Here is a 13,874-nt window from a genome sequence, read left to right as displayed (position 1 = left end):
CTCCTGGACGGACCAAGTTCCCGGGTGGCATCAGGCACAGAATCAGATGAGACAGACTGAGCAGAGGAAGGTGGGAGACGCTTCCTCCTGGGTCTTTGCCCACACGCTACTTCAACCCGGGATACCAATGACTCAAGGACCGCCGTCAGCACAACCATGGGAAGCTGAGGTTCTGAGGGCCCTGCCACCTCCATGAGGGGATCAGTGGGTAAGATGTGACCCTGAGGCTCCATAGGGATGAAGACCCTGTAGTACAAAAGAACGTTGGCACCACTAAGGGACACCCCAATGGCCAGGTTACCTCCAAAGACTCACCCTACCAAATGGAGGAGTGCTGCAATTCGGACCCAGCAACACCAATGTCGTCATCCATTTCATATATCCCGGGACAGGAAGAAAAGCATAGGGAAGGAAGAGGAAGAGGAGGAGCTCTGGCATCTCCACGAGGTTCCGGCTGTCTCTAGCCTCTCACTAGACTAACGAAAAATGGCTGCCGTGACATCATCAGCTACACAAACATGGCCGCCGGCCGGAGACCAGCCAGGCCAAGGGAAAATGGGCGCTGTGATGTCATTGGACCACCCAAATATGGTCGCCGGCCGTTTGACATGCTGACAGGATCCTCTCTGTGCCTTCAACATCGCTGCACCCTCTGCAAGGGGACCCCCTTCCAAAAAGGTACTGTAATCCACCAGGCAGGGTGAACATTTAAGGGGTTTCCGCTGCACCCTCTGCACTGGAACCCCCCCTATACTGCCAGGGCAGGACATACACCACCCAGAGGGTGAGGGGGATGCCCAGTTTAACCAAGGGACTTTAGGATGGGAGGAGGGATTCTGCAGGCAGGTCCGACCATCCCTGGAGGGTACCCCGCGTCCACCCCAAACCGCACAAAAGGGGAAAGGGGGACAGTCCTTACCTATCCATGGTGCGGGTGACCCTCCAGACAACTCCTCGCCACCGATGTGGAGGGTTGTCGGCCAAGGGACCGCTGCAACTCAGACCAGAGCCCGTTCGTATGCGACCCTGCCTCAGCCTCCGTCCATTGAGGCTATGTCGTGGCCGAACCTAGCGCATAGCTACGGTCTGCACGCGTTTGCTGTCTGGACTGGGGAGACCACCCGGCAGTTGATTGCAGATCTTACAGGAGAAAATGCACGAAAGATAGAGACAAAAAGTTAAATTTGCTAGGACCAAAAGATCCCAGTAAGCAGCTAGGTCCTTACTCCTGACTAGACAGAATTAAACTGAACACCTAGAGCAGGAAGGGGATTATATACTGACTAAGGACAGCCCATGGGCATAGCCAGGTGTTTTTTGTTCTGCCTAGTCCTACTCCTGTGGAGGCAATATAACCCAATGGTCATGATTAAGGAGGCGCTGTGTCAGTCAATGAACAAAGAGAAAAATGTTTAACTTTTTGTGATAAAACATATCCAATAAAAAAAAAAAATGAATTTCTTCATAAATGTAGGCCAAATTATATTCTGCTACAGATTTTTGGTAAAAAAAGAAACCCAATAAGCGTACAGTCATTGGTTTGCGTGAAAGTTAGGGTCTACAAACTCCATAGTACACACACACACACACATATATATATATACACATACATATATATATATACACATACATATACACATACACACACACACATACACACTGTAATTTTCTTTTTTTTTTATACTAGTAATGGCGGCGATCAGCAACTTATAGCAGAACTGTGATAGTACAGCGGGCAATCTGACCTGTACACTTCCCGTGCTTGTGGGTGCAAGGATGTTTGGACTAAATAATGTAAACCGTTAAGCCTATAGTTTTATTGTAATGTACTTTTAATAAAATAGTAAGGTTTTATACTATTGGAGCTCTTCTTTTTTCCTAGTTGTCTGATGATATTGGAGAGTAAATATCTATCTAGTCTTGTTTCTGAATGCGTGATCCCTGGAGGGGATAAAGTGCATTGTGACCCACTCTAATCGAGGGGTCCTGGGGTTCTGGTGAGTTCTCCATATTGTAGGTGGTGGTGACATGGACTGTGGATTGACACACTGAAGACAAATAATGCACTGGATGGCACTTCATTGATGAAATAAGAATATATTCAGCATATATAAGCATCTTGAAAATTGCATGGACACTATTTTGTTTCTTCGTACTTGTAATGGATATATGGGTCATTGTATATTAATGCACAAACCATATATGTTTTTTTTTTATGTATTATTGCATGGTGAATACTGAGTAAGGCACTTTGTATTTTAAAGGAATGCTGTGTAGAATAAACATAATTTTGTATAGATTTACAGTAAAAAACAAAAAAAACATACTAAATCTTAAAGAGTATCTGTGGTAAAGCTATGTATACCAAATTATTTACTGTATATAGTAATATTAGGCATGGAAATAACTTTTGAATGATGAATTGCTTGCTTCCTAATCCAGGAGTCGAACTACACACCTTTAATATTATGCTACTACGTTCTATATAAAAAATGTCAGCTTACCGTCTTTCCTTCTCTAGCTGCTGCTTCCCCTGTGGATGTGTTACTGCCTGGCAGATTGCAGATCATGTGACCTCTGCCTATAGTGGAGGAATCCTAACTGCAATGGGGCAGGAGCAACACATCTTTAACAGCGTAGCTGGGACTTGCTACTTACCTTCCTGGATGAGATGAACAGAGGCAGTGCAGCCAATCTAGAAAGCAGTGGGCAACACTAGGAACTACCAGGCCAGGTGTGGACAAGCCATGGGCTTGTAAAATAGCAATACCAATATGTTGATAGCCACCACTCCCCCAGCAAAATTTGTCATGCCACTGTAGTGCAGGCACAGTCTCTACATGAGTGTGGCAACGATACCCTTTTTTGCTTTTCGTTTGCCCTCCCTTTATATTTATTTTAATAGAACATAGTTCTATTTTAATTGCAACTTGTATAACAACTTACCAACAACATGTGCAGCGATCGGAGATCCTTTGAAGCATTAAATTGTTTCTGCAGGATGTCTTCCACAGTCTTATTTTCATGGAGACTCTAAAAAACAGAGAAATTTAAAGTATTTGCAACAAACAACCTTGCTAGGGCTAGGTCAATCTTCCACTTTAAGGGCAATCAGTCTCAATATTTATGCTGAACTCCAGGCAAACCGCTAAATACACACATTAAATATAAGGAAGCAGCGAAGCATACCAAAAAAAAATTTTTTTTCTGTCTATCTACTACTGAATTTTACACCGCATGCCACAGAGCACAGTCCTGTTTAGTAGGAAAGGGGACCTGATTTTTTTTTCTGCAGATCACTTTCACATAAAATATAACTAAAGGCCAATGATTTTTTTTTTTTACTTTTGGACAGGGTGGAGAGGAATTAGAACCCCTATTGGGTTTTTATTGTTGTCTGTACCCCATTAGGGAGATTAATTCTCTCTATTTGTCTTGTTTATCACTATCACCAAGAGTAAAGGTGAAGGAAGATTCCAAATTTTGAGTTGTCAACAAAACCGGAATAAAGAGGATATCTTCCTATGGGGACACCAGCTCTGGTAACCTTGGTGACAACCAGGGGGCTCCCTCAGTTCCTGATTTGGCTAAGATAAAGAGTGAAGGGAAAAATCTCAAATAGAACACAGATGGGTGAAAAACACAACAGGGTTATAACCCTCCCTTACTCTATCCAAAGTGAACAGAGCTCTCTGAGCTCTGCTGTACAGCAAGTTCATACAAAGTCAAATTCAGATACATGCACTGCTTGTATAAGCAGCCTGAGCCTTTCATGTCATATATGAGTTGTTGGCTCAACATTGATGCAGTAAGTAAAGTCAGACCAAAGTACTGATCATCATATGCTTGTTTCAGGCCAAAGTATTAAAGCCATCAGATCAGCACTGCAGACAGGCAACTAATATTAATAGGCAAATGGTAGCCTCACAATAACAGTTGATGAAAGATCGATTTGCAGGTTCCTTTTTGGTGAACTGGAGCCAGACAGAAAAGAAAGACCTGGGAGCTCAATACCACCTAATCCATCTAGTACAAGGGTTCCTTGCAGCATAAAGCCACTAGCCCAGTCACTTGTCTAACTGAGGTGATGGCGCACAAAAAAACACAGTGTGGGTCAGAACAGATAGCTAAATGTCTCAATAGGTTTAAATTTAGGGGTTTCTAAAGCACCAAATGAAGCAGATTTAAATACCAGAGCCAAAAGGGATTGATATGCACAAGGGTCTTACTCAGAAACAGGAAATCCAACGGTCTCTGCAACACAATAGAAAGGGTAGATGCCTGGACTTTAAAATACTAAGAGCTAAATGTTGGTCCACAAGGATCCATCCTACGAAGAAAGCAAGTCCTTTGACTCGGAGCAAGCAACATACAATTTCCACATTTGATGGTAAACCATACAGGAAATGGACATTCTAGCCCTTACCGCTGTAGGAATCAGACTTAGATACGCCCTTTGTCCTTTAGAATTTGGGCTTCAAAAATCATGCTGTTAAGCCAGTGGCCAATAAGCAGGCTGGTAAATCTGTCCTCCTTACAACAGATTTGTATGGTCTGGCAGAGCCCACAGCATGTCTATGTGAAGTCTTACCAGGTCGTACCACAACCTCCTGGGCCAGTCTTGACCAATGAAGATAACCTGAATCACTTACATTTCAAACCAGCAGAGAAAATAGGGAAGAAGTTTCAGGAAAGTAAAGTATAGAGCCTCATGCAGAAGCAAAGGGTAAGATGACTTCTGGAATGAGGGAGTCTGACATTTCTCCAAGGGAAGGAATACACTGGGCTTCTGTTCCAAGAGGCTGGTCTGTGTTCTCCCAACCCTAATCCACAAAGATCAAGTGGAATTCCTATCCTTTTCTCAAGCAGGAGACAATTCTTGCAGAGCCATCAAACTAATCAACATACTCCATAAACAAAAAGGTGTTGTCCTCAGCTTAGAAGCTGAAAAAGTGTTTAACAACCTCAGCTGGACCTGTCTTTGTGACCATAGAACATATACTGTAGTTGTCAAGAACTAACGTAATGGCTATTCAAGCTTTATACACTGCATCCACCACTTCGTAAAACATAGAAACAGTGAAAAGTGATGGCAGAAAAAGTCAGTAGTCCATCAAATCTGCCCATTTCTTTTATTATTATTATTTTTTTTGTTAAAGCGGAGTTCCACACAAAAATGGAACTTCCGCTTTTCGGAACCCTCCCCCCCTCCAGTGTCACATTTGGCACCTTTCAGGGGGGAGGGGGGTGCAGATACCTGTCTAAGACAGGTATTTACACCCACTTCCAGCATAGACTCCCACGGAAGTCTATGCTTCTTCCTGTCCCTCCGCGCTGTCTCCTGGGAAACACACAGCTCCCAGGAGATAGCGGGGACCAGTTACGATGCGCACCGTGACTCACTCATGCTTGCGCAGTAGGGAACCGGGAAGTGAAGCCGCAACGCTTCACTTCCTGATTCCCTCACCTAGGATGGCGGTGGCAGCTGCTGAGAACCGACATCACTGGACCCTGGGACAGGTAAGTGGCCATGTATTAAAAGTCAGCAGCTGCAGTATTTGTAGCTGCTGGCTTTTAATTTTTTTTTTTTTTTTAGGTTGATGTAGGTGGACCCCCGCTTTAACTTATGTCTGAGCATAGATCTAGGTTTGTCCAAGCATGTTTGAAGCCATTTACTGTAGACTGTCTAACTACCTCTGCTGGTAGTTTATTCCAAGCATCAACTACCCTTTCAGGAAAATAATACTTTCTAAAATTAGTTTTGAACTTCCCTTCAGTTAGTTTGAGGTCATGTCCCCTCGTTCTTGAATTTGGTTTCATATTGAAAAAACTGCCCTTCTGAACCTTATTCACCCCCTTAATGTATTTAACCACTTGACGACCGCCGCACGCCGATGTACGTCCCTTTTTTGAGTATCCCCGTTTTCGGCCAGCTACAAGATAAAAGTGGTCTCTGCGGCGGATTTGCAGCGAGATCACTTTTATCAGTGGCGGGAGAGGGCCCCCCTCCTGCAGCAATCCGGTGCCCTCCGCCACTTACCGAAGCCGTCGGCAGCGGCGGAGGCGATTGTGTCCGTTCCCTAGCTGTGCATGGAGACGAGTGAGGGGAAGATGGCCCCCACCCGTCTCCACGACACTGCAGGGCGGAAGCGGCGTCAAAACGTCACTTCTGCCCATACGTCTTAAAGCCACATTTTTTCAGTGTCATTTTTTCAAATGACATTTTTTTATTGCATTTAAGTCCAAATATGAGATCTGAGGACTTTTTGACCCCTCATATTTAAGAGGACCTGTCATGCTTTTTTCTATTACAAGGAATGTTTACATTCCTTGTAATAGGAATAAAAGTGACCCAAACATTTTTTTTTTTTTTTTAAAAACAGTGTAAAAATAAATAAAATCAAATAAAATAAATAAGAAAAATTTTTTTATTAAAAAAAAGTCCCGTCGAGCTGGCGCGCAGAAGCAAAAGCATACGTGAGTAGCGCCCGCATATGAAAACAGTGGTCAAACCACACGTGAGGTATCAGCGCGATCGTTAGAGCGAGAGCAATAATTCTAGCCCTAGACCTCCTCTGTAACGCAAAACATGCAACCTGTAGAATTTTTTAAACGTCGCCTATGAAGATTTTTGAGTGTAAAAGTTTGACGCCTTTGCACGAGCGGGCGCAATTTTGAAGCGTGACATGTTGGGTATCAATTTACTCAGCGTAACATTATCTTTCACAATATAAAAAAGAATTGGGCTAACTTTACTGTTGTCTTATTTTTTTTATTCAAAAAAGTGATTTTTTTCCAAAAAAAGTGCGCTTGTAAGACCGCTGCGCAAATACAGTGCAAAAAAAAGTATTGCAATGACCGCCATTTTATTCTCTAGGGTGTTAGAAAAAAAAAAAAACAATATATAATGTTTGGGGGGTCTAAGTAATTTTCTAGCAAAAAAAAAACCTCCAGACTGTACACATCAAGTTCCTGAAGCCGCTCTATAAGTGAGGTAATAAGAGAGAGAACTCATCAGGGCATGTGGGCAGTACAGTGGTTTGGGCAGCACAGTGGTGTAGTGGGTAGCACTCTCGCCTAGCAGTAAAAAGGGTCGCTGGTTCGAATCCCAACACGACACTACCTGCCTGGAGTTTGCATGTTCTCCCTGTGCCTGCGTGGGTTTCCTCTGGGTACTCCAGTTTCCTCCCACACTCCAAAGACATGCTGGTAGGTTAATTGGCTTCTGTTCAAAATTGGCCCTAGGATATGAATGTGAGTTGGGGACCTTGGATTGTGGGCTCCTTGAGGGTAGGGACCAATGTGGGTGTACAATGTATGCGTGGAGTGCTGCGTGAATTAGCGGCGCTATATGGGTACCTTAAATAAATAGTGATGATTGTAGACACGCACCCACACTTACTCAGGTTGAACTGGATGGACTGGTGTCTTTATTCAACCTATGTAACTCAAGCATTTTGGACTGCTTTCCAATTTCAAGATTCACTTCTCAAAGTCGGAAATCCTACCCATTCAACTGACCCACTCCTTGGCTTGGCAAGTAGCTTGCAGGTCGCTAGTAACTTTACCTGGACCGGGTCCTTTTTTAGATATTTGGGCATACAGCTAACAGACCATTTTGATAGCCTTTATGCTGCCAACTACCCCCCTCCCCCCGCGCCTGACGCTGTCGGAGATCTTTCACAATGGACCAAGACCGCCTTCACGTGGCTAGGTAGAATAAACATCATAAAAATGAACATTCTGCCGCGCATACTTTTCTTCCTACAGATGATACCGATACCCCTGCCCAGGGACTTCTTTCCCCGGATCTCTAGCATGCTATCTGGGTTTGTGTGGAACGCACGAATACCCAGAATAGCATTGAGAGTGCTAAAGCGCTCAAAACAGGCAGGTGAATTGTAAGTCCCCGACGTACAAAAGTATTGTAGGGCTATCGCTCTTCAGGGGATCCGCAATTGGCATTTCCACACTCATTCCAAGCAATGGGTCTCCCTGGTGAAATGTTTGGCAGGGAGGAATCTGACGTACGCACCGGGGCTGTCCTGGGAACACAGGGGGCTGTCTGATATCACCTCCCCACTGATGGCCCACGCTCTTTCAGTCTGGGACTGAATTAACCCAATTCTGAACTTGACCCCCCCTGTGTCCCCGCTGGCTCTGTTGGGTGGGTTTCTGTGGTTCCCTCCTGGAGAACAAACTGCCTTTTTGGCCCCTTGGTAGATGATGGCAACGCCAGTTGTGGTAAACTCATTAGGAATGGTAAGCTACCGAGTTTTGAGACCCTACAGGCCAGACATAGCGGCTCCCATATGAATTTTTGAAGGTACAGACAGCTCCACCACTTTTTCGAGATCCATGGCCACTCTATAAGAGACATTTCCTCTCTCACACCCTTCGAACGCCTCTTCGTGGAGGACGACCCAATACCACACATGGTCTCGGAACTGTACCACCTGCTAGGTTTCCACTACACACCACTCCAAACCTACACACGGGTATGGGAGAGAGACCTAGGGCTTAAATTTACCGCAACTCAGCTGGCCCACCTTTACCGGCTCACTCACTCAAGCTCTATTGAGTCTAAAACACAAGAAACAAACTATAAAAGTTCTGTCACGCTGGTATAGGGTGCCATCAGATTTGGTGCGTATGTACCCTTCTGCATCAGACCTATGCTGGAGAGACTGTGGACATTGAGGCACACTCCTACACATATGGTGGGAGTGCCCCCAGATCAAGCCCTATTGGGAAGACATCAAATCCCAAATAAAAGATATCCTAGGTCTAGATATCCCTCTATCCACGGTCCACTTCCCTCTACATGTCCCTCAGATCCTGATTAGTTGAGAAAAGCGCACTGCCACATTTGCTGAATGCGGCCAGACGCTTACTCACAATTTACTGGAAGCAGCCCGAATTCCTACAAGGGAGGAATGGATTGGCAAGGTCAATGACATTCGGGAGGCAGAGGACTGGATAGCGACCTGTAGGAGTACTCATGAACGCTTCAACGGTATATGGGCACCCTGGATGGACTATGTGGCCAACCCGGGCACGTATCCTCCAGTCTAGACTGAGCACTGCTAGAGCTGGCAGAACCGTCCCTTAGATCCCGTGACGGTAGAGATACTCTTGTTGCGAGATAGCCTTCCCCACTCCCTCTGGAAGTTGTCAGGCCTCGGTGCAGCTTGCTCGATGCAGATCTGAAGACTCCACATAAGAAACAGGTATGCTCCGATCCCTTCTTTTCCCTAATCTCTCCTCTTCTGTCTCCCCGTCCTTTTTTCTTTGGAACAATGTAAACTCTCACGTTACGTGGGTTTGGACCTTCATTTCACTCACACTGTACCAACTGGACTTATGGCTACAGTGCCTTGCTGCTGAAGGGGAAGCCTCCCTTCCGGGGGATGGCATTGTTTTTCTCTTTCGGCATCGGAAGTGTAACCACAGGCACTCCTGACCCAGATGGTGCACTGGGAGAGGTTAGCTGGAGACTAAATTGGCCCCCCTTTCCCAGTGTCACTGCCAACAGGATGCCTTACATCCTTTTTCAGAATTTTCAGCTATGTAGGCGGGCTTAGTGCTGGCTGTAGGGCTTGCCACAGCCCCCATATATATACACTTGTGTATCTTTAGGATATTGTCCATGGATATCACTGCCATAGAATGTCCCTAACTGCCCAGATGCAAAAACCCTGTATCACGGCTTAATAATGTGACAAGCATTGTTCTCCTTACTCCTTTACTTTACTCTCGTGCTTGTATGTACCTTTTTATCTGTTTGATACATGCCTATTTCGGTTAGTCCTTGACTATCTGAAACTGTTTGCTTGGTCACACCGTTTGCTCATTTTGCAGTCATCTCAAATAAGTACCCCCAAATCTTTTTCTTCTGTAATGCTGACCAACAATGTACCCCCCCCCCCCCCCCCCCAAAAGTTGTACTTTCTCCAGGAATTCTTTTTTCCCCTAGTTGCATTATTTTACATTTAGAAACACTGAACTTCAGTGTCCAATGCTTTGACCAATCTTCCAGCAATGCCAAATCATGTTCCATATTACAGACACCTCCAGGGATATTAACACTATTACACACCTTTGTAAAACTTACCCATGCGCCCCTCCCCCAAAGATGCCCTCTGTCCCCTCTTATTTGTATCATGCATCAAACCCTTTGCAGCCTCCCAGAGCGATCTCCACTCACAACGGATCATTTAGGCTGTCTCCTCTTCATATCGCTACTCTTGAAACACCAAGAGTATTCAATATTTAGGTATCAACTTGACGGCTAATCCTTAAACTGTATGATGCCAACTAAACCCACCTCTTGCAGTAAATCAGAAGACTTCTACGCTGCTCGGTAGTACAGAACATCTTGACTGGTATGAATTGTCTATTAAAAAGGACTATGCTACTTTACTACATACCAACAAGATCTACTTTATTTCACCTGGGGAGCATATAAAAGACAGTGTCACTAAAGCCATTCCCACAGCCCCTAAAACTTATGGAGCACTAGTATTCCCTAATTCTATTAACTACTACACATCCTATCTAAGACCAGTAATTTTCTGGTCAATTTATACTCCTATAATAAATTATCTGAGACTGAAAAATTCTGGATTACCACAGTGCACTGCAACACTTTTCCCCAGGGCCCAGCCATCAACTTCAAGAACTTAGACCTCCCTCTGCAAAATGAATTTCACAAAAAAGGGATCTAGAACATATGCAAAATCAAATTCCATTTGACTTCCTCTGCTTCCCCTACGATTTCCTCTCTCCATACACCAACTATACCAGACAGTCACACTCCCCGCATGGTATTGCCATGGAAACTGAAATTTCTCTTTCCCATAAGCGAGATCAGACACAAGGACTAAAACTTTTACCAGTCTACACTCTTCAGGAACAATAAGAAAATTAAACACCCAGATCCCTTTCACCTATGTCCAAATAAACTATATCCAACACTTTACACAATCCATCGCTCACATGACAGACCACTGCTGGACATTTTATTTGTTACAGGTACTTATATAGTGCCGTCAATTTACACAGCGCTTTACACATATATATTGTACATTCACATCAGTCCCTTACCCTCACTCAAGGAGCTTACAATTTAAGGTCCCCAACTCAAATTCACACACATACTAGGGCCAATTTAGACAGAAGCCAATTAACCTACCAGCACGTCTTTGGAGTGTGGGAGGAAACTGCAGTACCCAGAGGAAACCCACACAGGCACAGGGAGAGCATGCAAACGCCAGGCAGGTAGTGTCATGGTTGGAATTCAGACGGATGACCCTCGTGCTGTTAGGCGGAAGCGCTAACCACTTAGCCACTGTGCTTCCCATGTCTCAAAACAAACTGGAACAATTTCTCATATATAGTGGACCGGCCAACCATTTTGGCACACTGTAGCGACTCTCTGCTACAAGGTTTTGAACATATAAAAGATAACTCTCAATACCTCCACTTACTTATATGGGCTTTCACCCCTCTACGTACTTCTAGAGCAGTGGTCTCCAAACTGCGGCCCTTGCTTGCTTTTATCTGACCCTTTGGGCATCATTTCATCCATGGATACCAACAATGGGGCACAATTCCCCCCACTAAAACCAGGCACCAACAATTGGAGCCACCAACACCAATGATGGGGCACAATTCCTCCACCAACAATTAGGCTCAATGACACCAATAATAGGGCACATTTCCTCCCAATGACACCAATGATGGGGCACGATTCCTCCCAATGACACCAATGATGGGGCACAATTCCTCCCAATGACACCAATGATGGGACACAATTCCTCCCAATGACACCAATGATGGGGCACAATTCCTCCCAATAAAACCAATGATGGGGTGCAATTCCTCCCAATAACACCAATGATGGGGCACAATACCTCCCAATAACACCAATGATGGGGCACAATTCCTCCCAATGACACCAATGATGGGGCACAATTCCTCCCAATGACATCAATGATGGGGCGCAATTCCTCCCAATGATGGGGCACAATTCCTCCCAATGACACCAATGATGGGGCACAATTCCTCCCAATGACAGGGCACAATTCCTCCCAATGACGGGGCATTGTTTTTTCTCCCACTGACATCGGGACTTTTTATATTTCCAATGCCCACATTCTGCCACCCCCCAAAGTGTGAAGACAGTAAACTGGCCGCCTGTTCAGAAAGTTTGGAGAGGCACCCAGAGTCAGGGAGGGGTGTGCGCTTCCTGCAAGCTTGGAGTGACTGCAGGCAGAGAATTGAGTGAGAGTGGGGAGAACTTTGCACAAGCTGGGCAAGAGAGGGGTACAGCTGTGGAGGTGTTATAATGGGGAGTGCACTTTATGCAAATTCGGGGTGAGAGGTGGATCTTCAGCTAGGGTGGTGGTAGTGTTTGTGCAGGGTCTGTGCAGGCATGGAGTGGGAGCAGGGAGAAGTTACAGCTACAAGAGGAAGGTACAAGTGTGGTGGTATGAGCAGGAAGGTGTAGGTATGGTGGGGGAAGGGTGCAGGTGGGCGCATAGGGGGTTTGCAGACAGTGGGTGTAAGTGGGGGGGGGGGGGCCTGTTATGGTGTATTGGTGAGATTTGGGGAGACAGCATGCACAGGTGCAGTGATAGAGGTGCTTGGTGCAGGTGTGCAGATTAGACCGGGGATAAACATGCACAGGTGAAGTGGTGTAAAGCAGCTTGAAGACAGAGGCGGGAGGAGGGGGGGGGGTTGTAAGTGCAGTGAAAAAGAGAATAGATGCACGGTGGGTGCGGAGAGATGGGGGTAAATATTGAGAGAATAGGGGCTGTAGGAACAGTGGGATTGAGTCAGGGGGCGGACATGTTGGGTGGCTAGAGCAGAGGGGATGCAGATGTAGTGCATGATGGGGTGGCTGGCTAAGTTTGGAGAAGGGGGAGGGGAGGTTAGGTGGTAGTGTGTGGGAGGACTGGATGAAATTGCAGGAGGGGGAGCCTGGGCAATAGTAATCGGTTGTTGGGGGGGGGGTGGGGGGGTTGGGTTCTAGTTCGTGAGAAGGATGCAGAGGAAGGAGACAGTTGCATTGTTTGGTAGGAGTGCCAGAACACTAGCGGAAAGAGTGAAGGTTTTTTAAAACCCACAGTGGCAAAATGGAAGTCTTTATGTTACAGTATAAAGGGCATAGCCTAAGTTTACATAGTATAAAGAACTTTAGATGAGGTGTCTACAAATCCATAAGATCTAAGAAAGTATTTCACAGCAAGTCATTTTCCACAAGTGACCTTCATAAAATAAAATTTTTCTTAGAATCATTAAATGTGCTCATCACTACTTCAGTCCTGTATGAAGACTCTGTAATGATATATCTCTCATGTTAAATATATATACACTGGTACTCACTGGCTGACAGAGGTACTAGTTATAACCCCTCATGAATCTTCCAGCACTGACCATTTATAAAAACCGCTTCTTCAGCGTACGGCTGGACTGGATAATAATGGCGGCTTCTGCCAATGGAAAGAGAGCCACCATTACCCATTAACTGTGCAGTGCTGCTGTAGAAACTGAAAGACTCATGGCAATGTCTTTCAACAACCTCAGTGACGTCGATGATGACAGAAAGTAGAAGAAATTATATAATTGTTTTCAAAGCACTGACATGAGCCCGGAGGTTCGGAGGAGCAAATCCCAATGCATTCTTATTAACATTTCAGATGTGTCTGAACAGAGAAGATATGGTCACAATGAGGGAGCCAAGGGTCATCAGGAAGGGCAGGCAGGAATAGAGACAGATAATAATACACTGAAGTCAGGAATGGAGACTTCAAAACTGGGGAATATGTTACTAAGGGTGAAATTATCATCAGAGATTTGGACGTTAAGAT

The 13,874-nt window shown here is 45.2% G+C and overlaps 1 protein-coding gene across 5 annotated transcripts in view; it reads right to left on the bottom strand.

Moving 5' to 3' along the window:
• Positions 1 to 13,874, bottom strand: part of ORC4 (origin recognition complex subunit 4) — an 83,723-nt gene that overhangs the window by 16,846 nt on the left and 53,003 nt on the right. For all 5 annotated transcript variants that reach the window (XM_073634215.1, XM_073634217.1, XM_073634219.1 and 2 more), the window contains one exon: positions 2,947 to 3,033. In XM_073634215.1, the coding sequence (XP_073490316.1) occupies positions 2,947 to 3,033 (87 nt within the window). The remainder of the gene's footprint in view (positions 1 to 2,946; positions 3,034 to 13,874) is intronic.

Source organism: Aquarana catesbeiana, linkage group LG06 (genome assembly GCF_042186555.1).
Source record: "Aquarana catesbeiana isolate 2022-GZ linkage group LG06, ASM4218655v1, whole genome shotgun sequence".
In the NCBI taxonomy this organism is placed as follows: Eukaryota; Metazoa; Chordata; class Amphibia; order Anura; family Ranidae; genus Aquarana; species Aquarana catesbeiana.
Note: the sequence above shows the minus strand (reverse complement) of the source record. Positions and strands in the feature narration are given on the sequence as shown.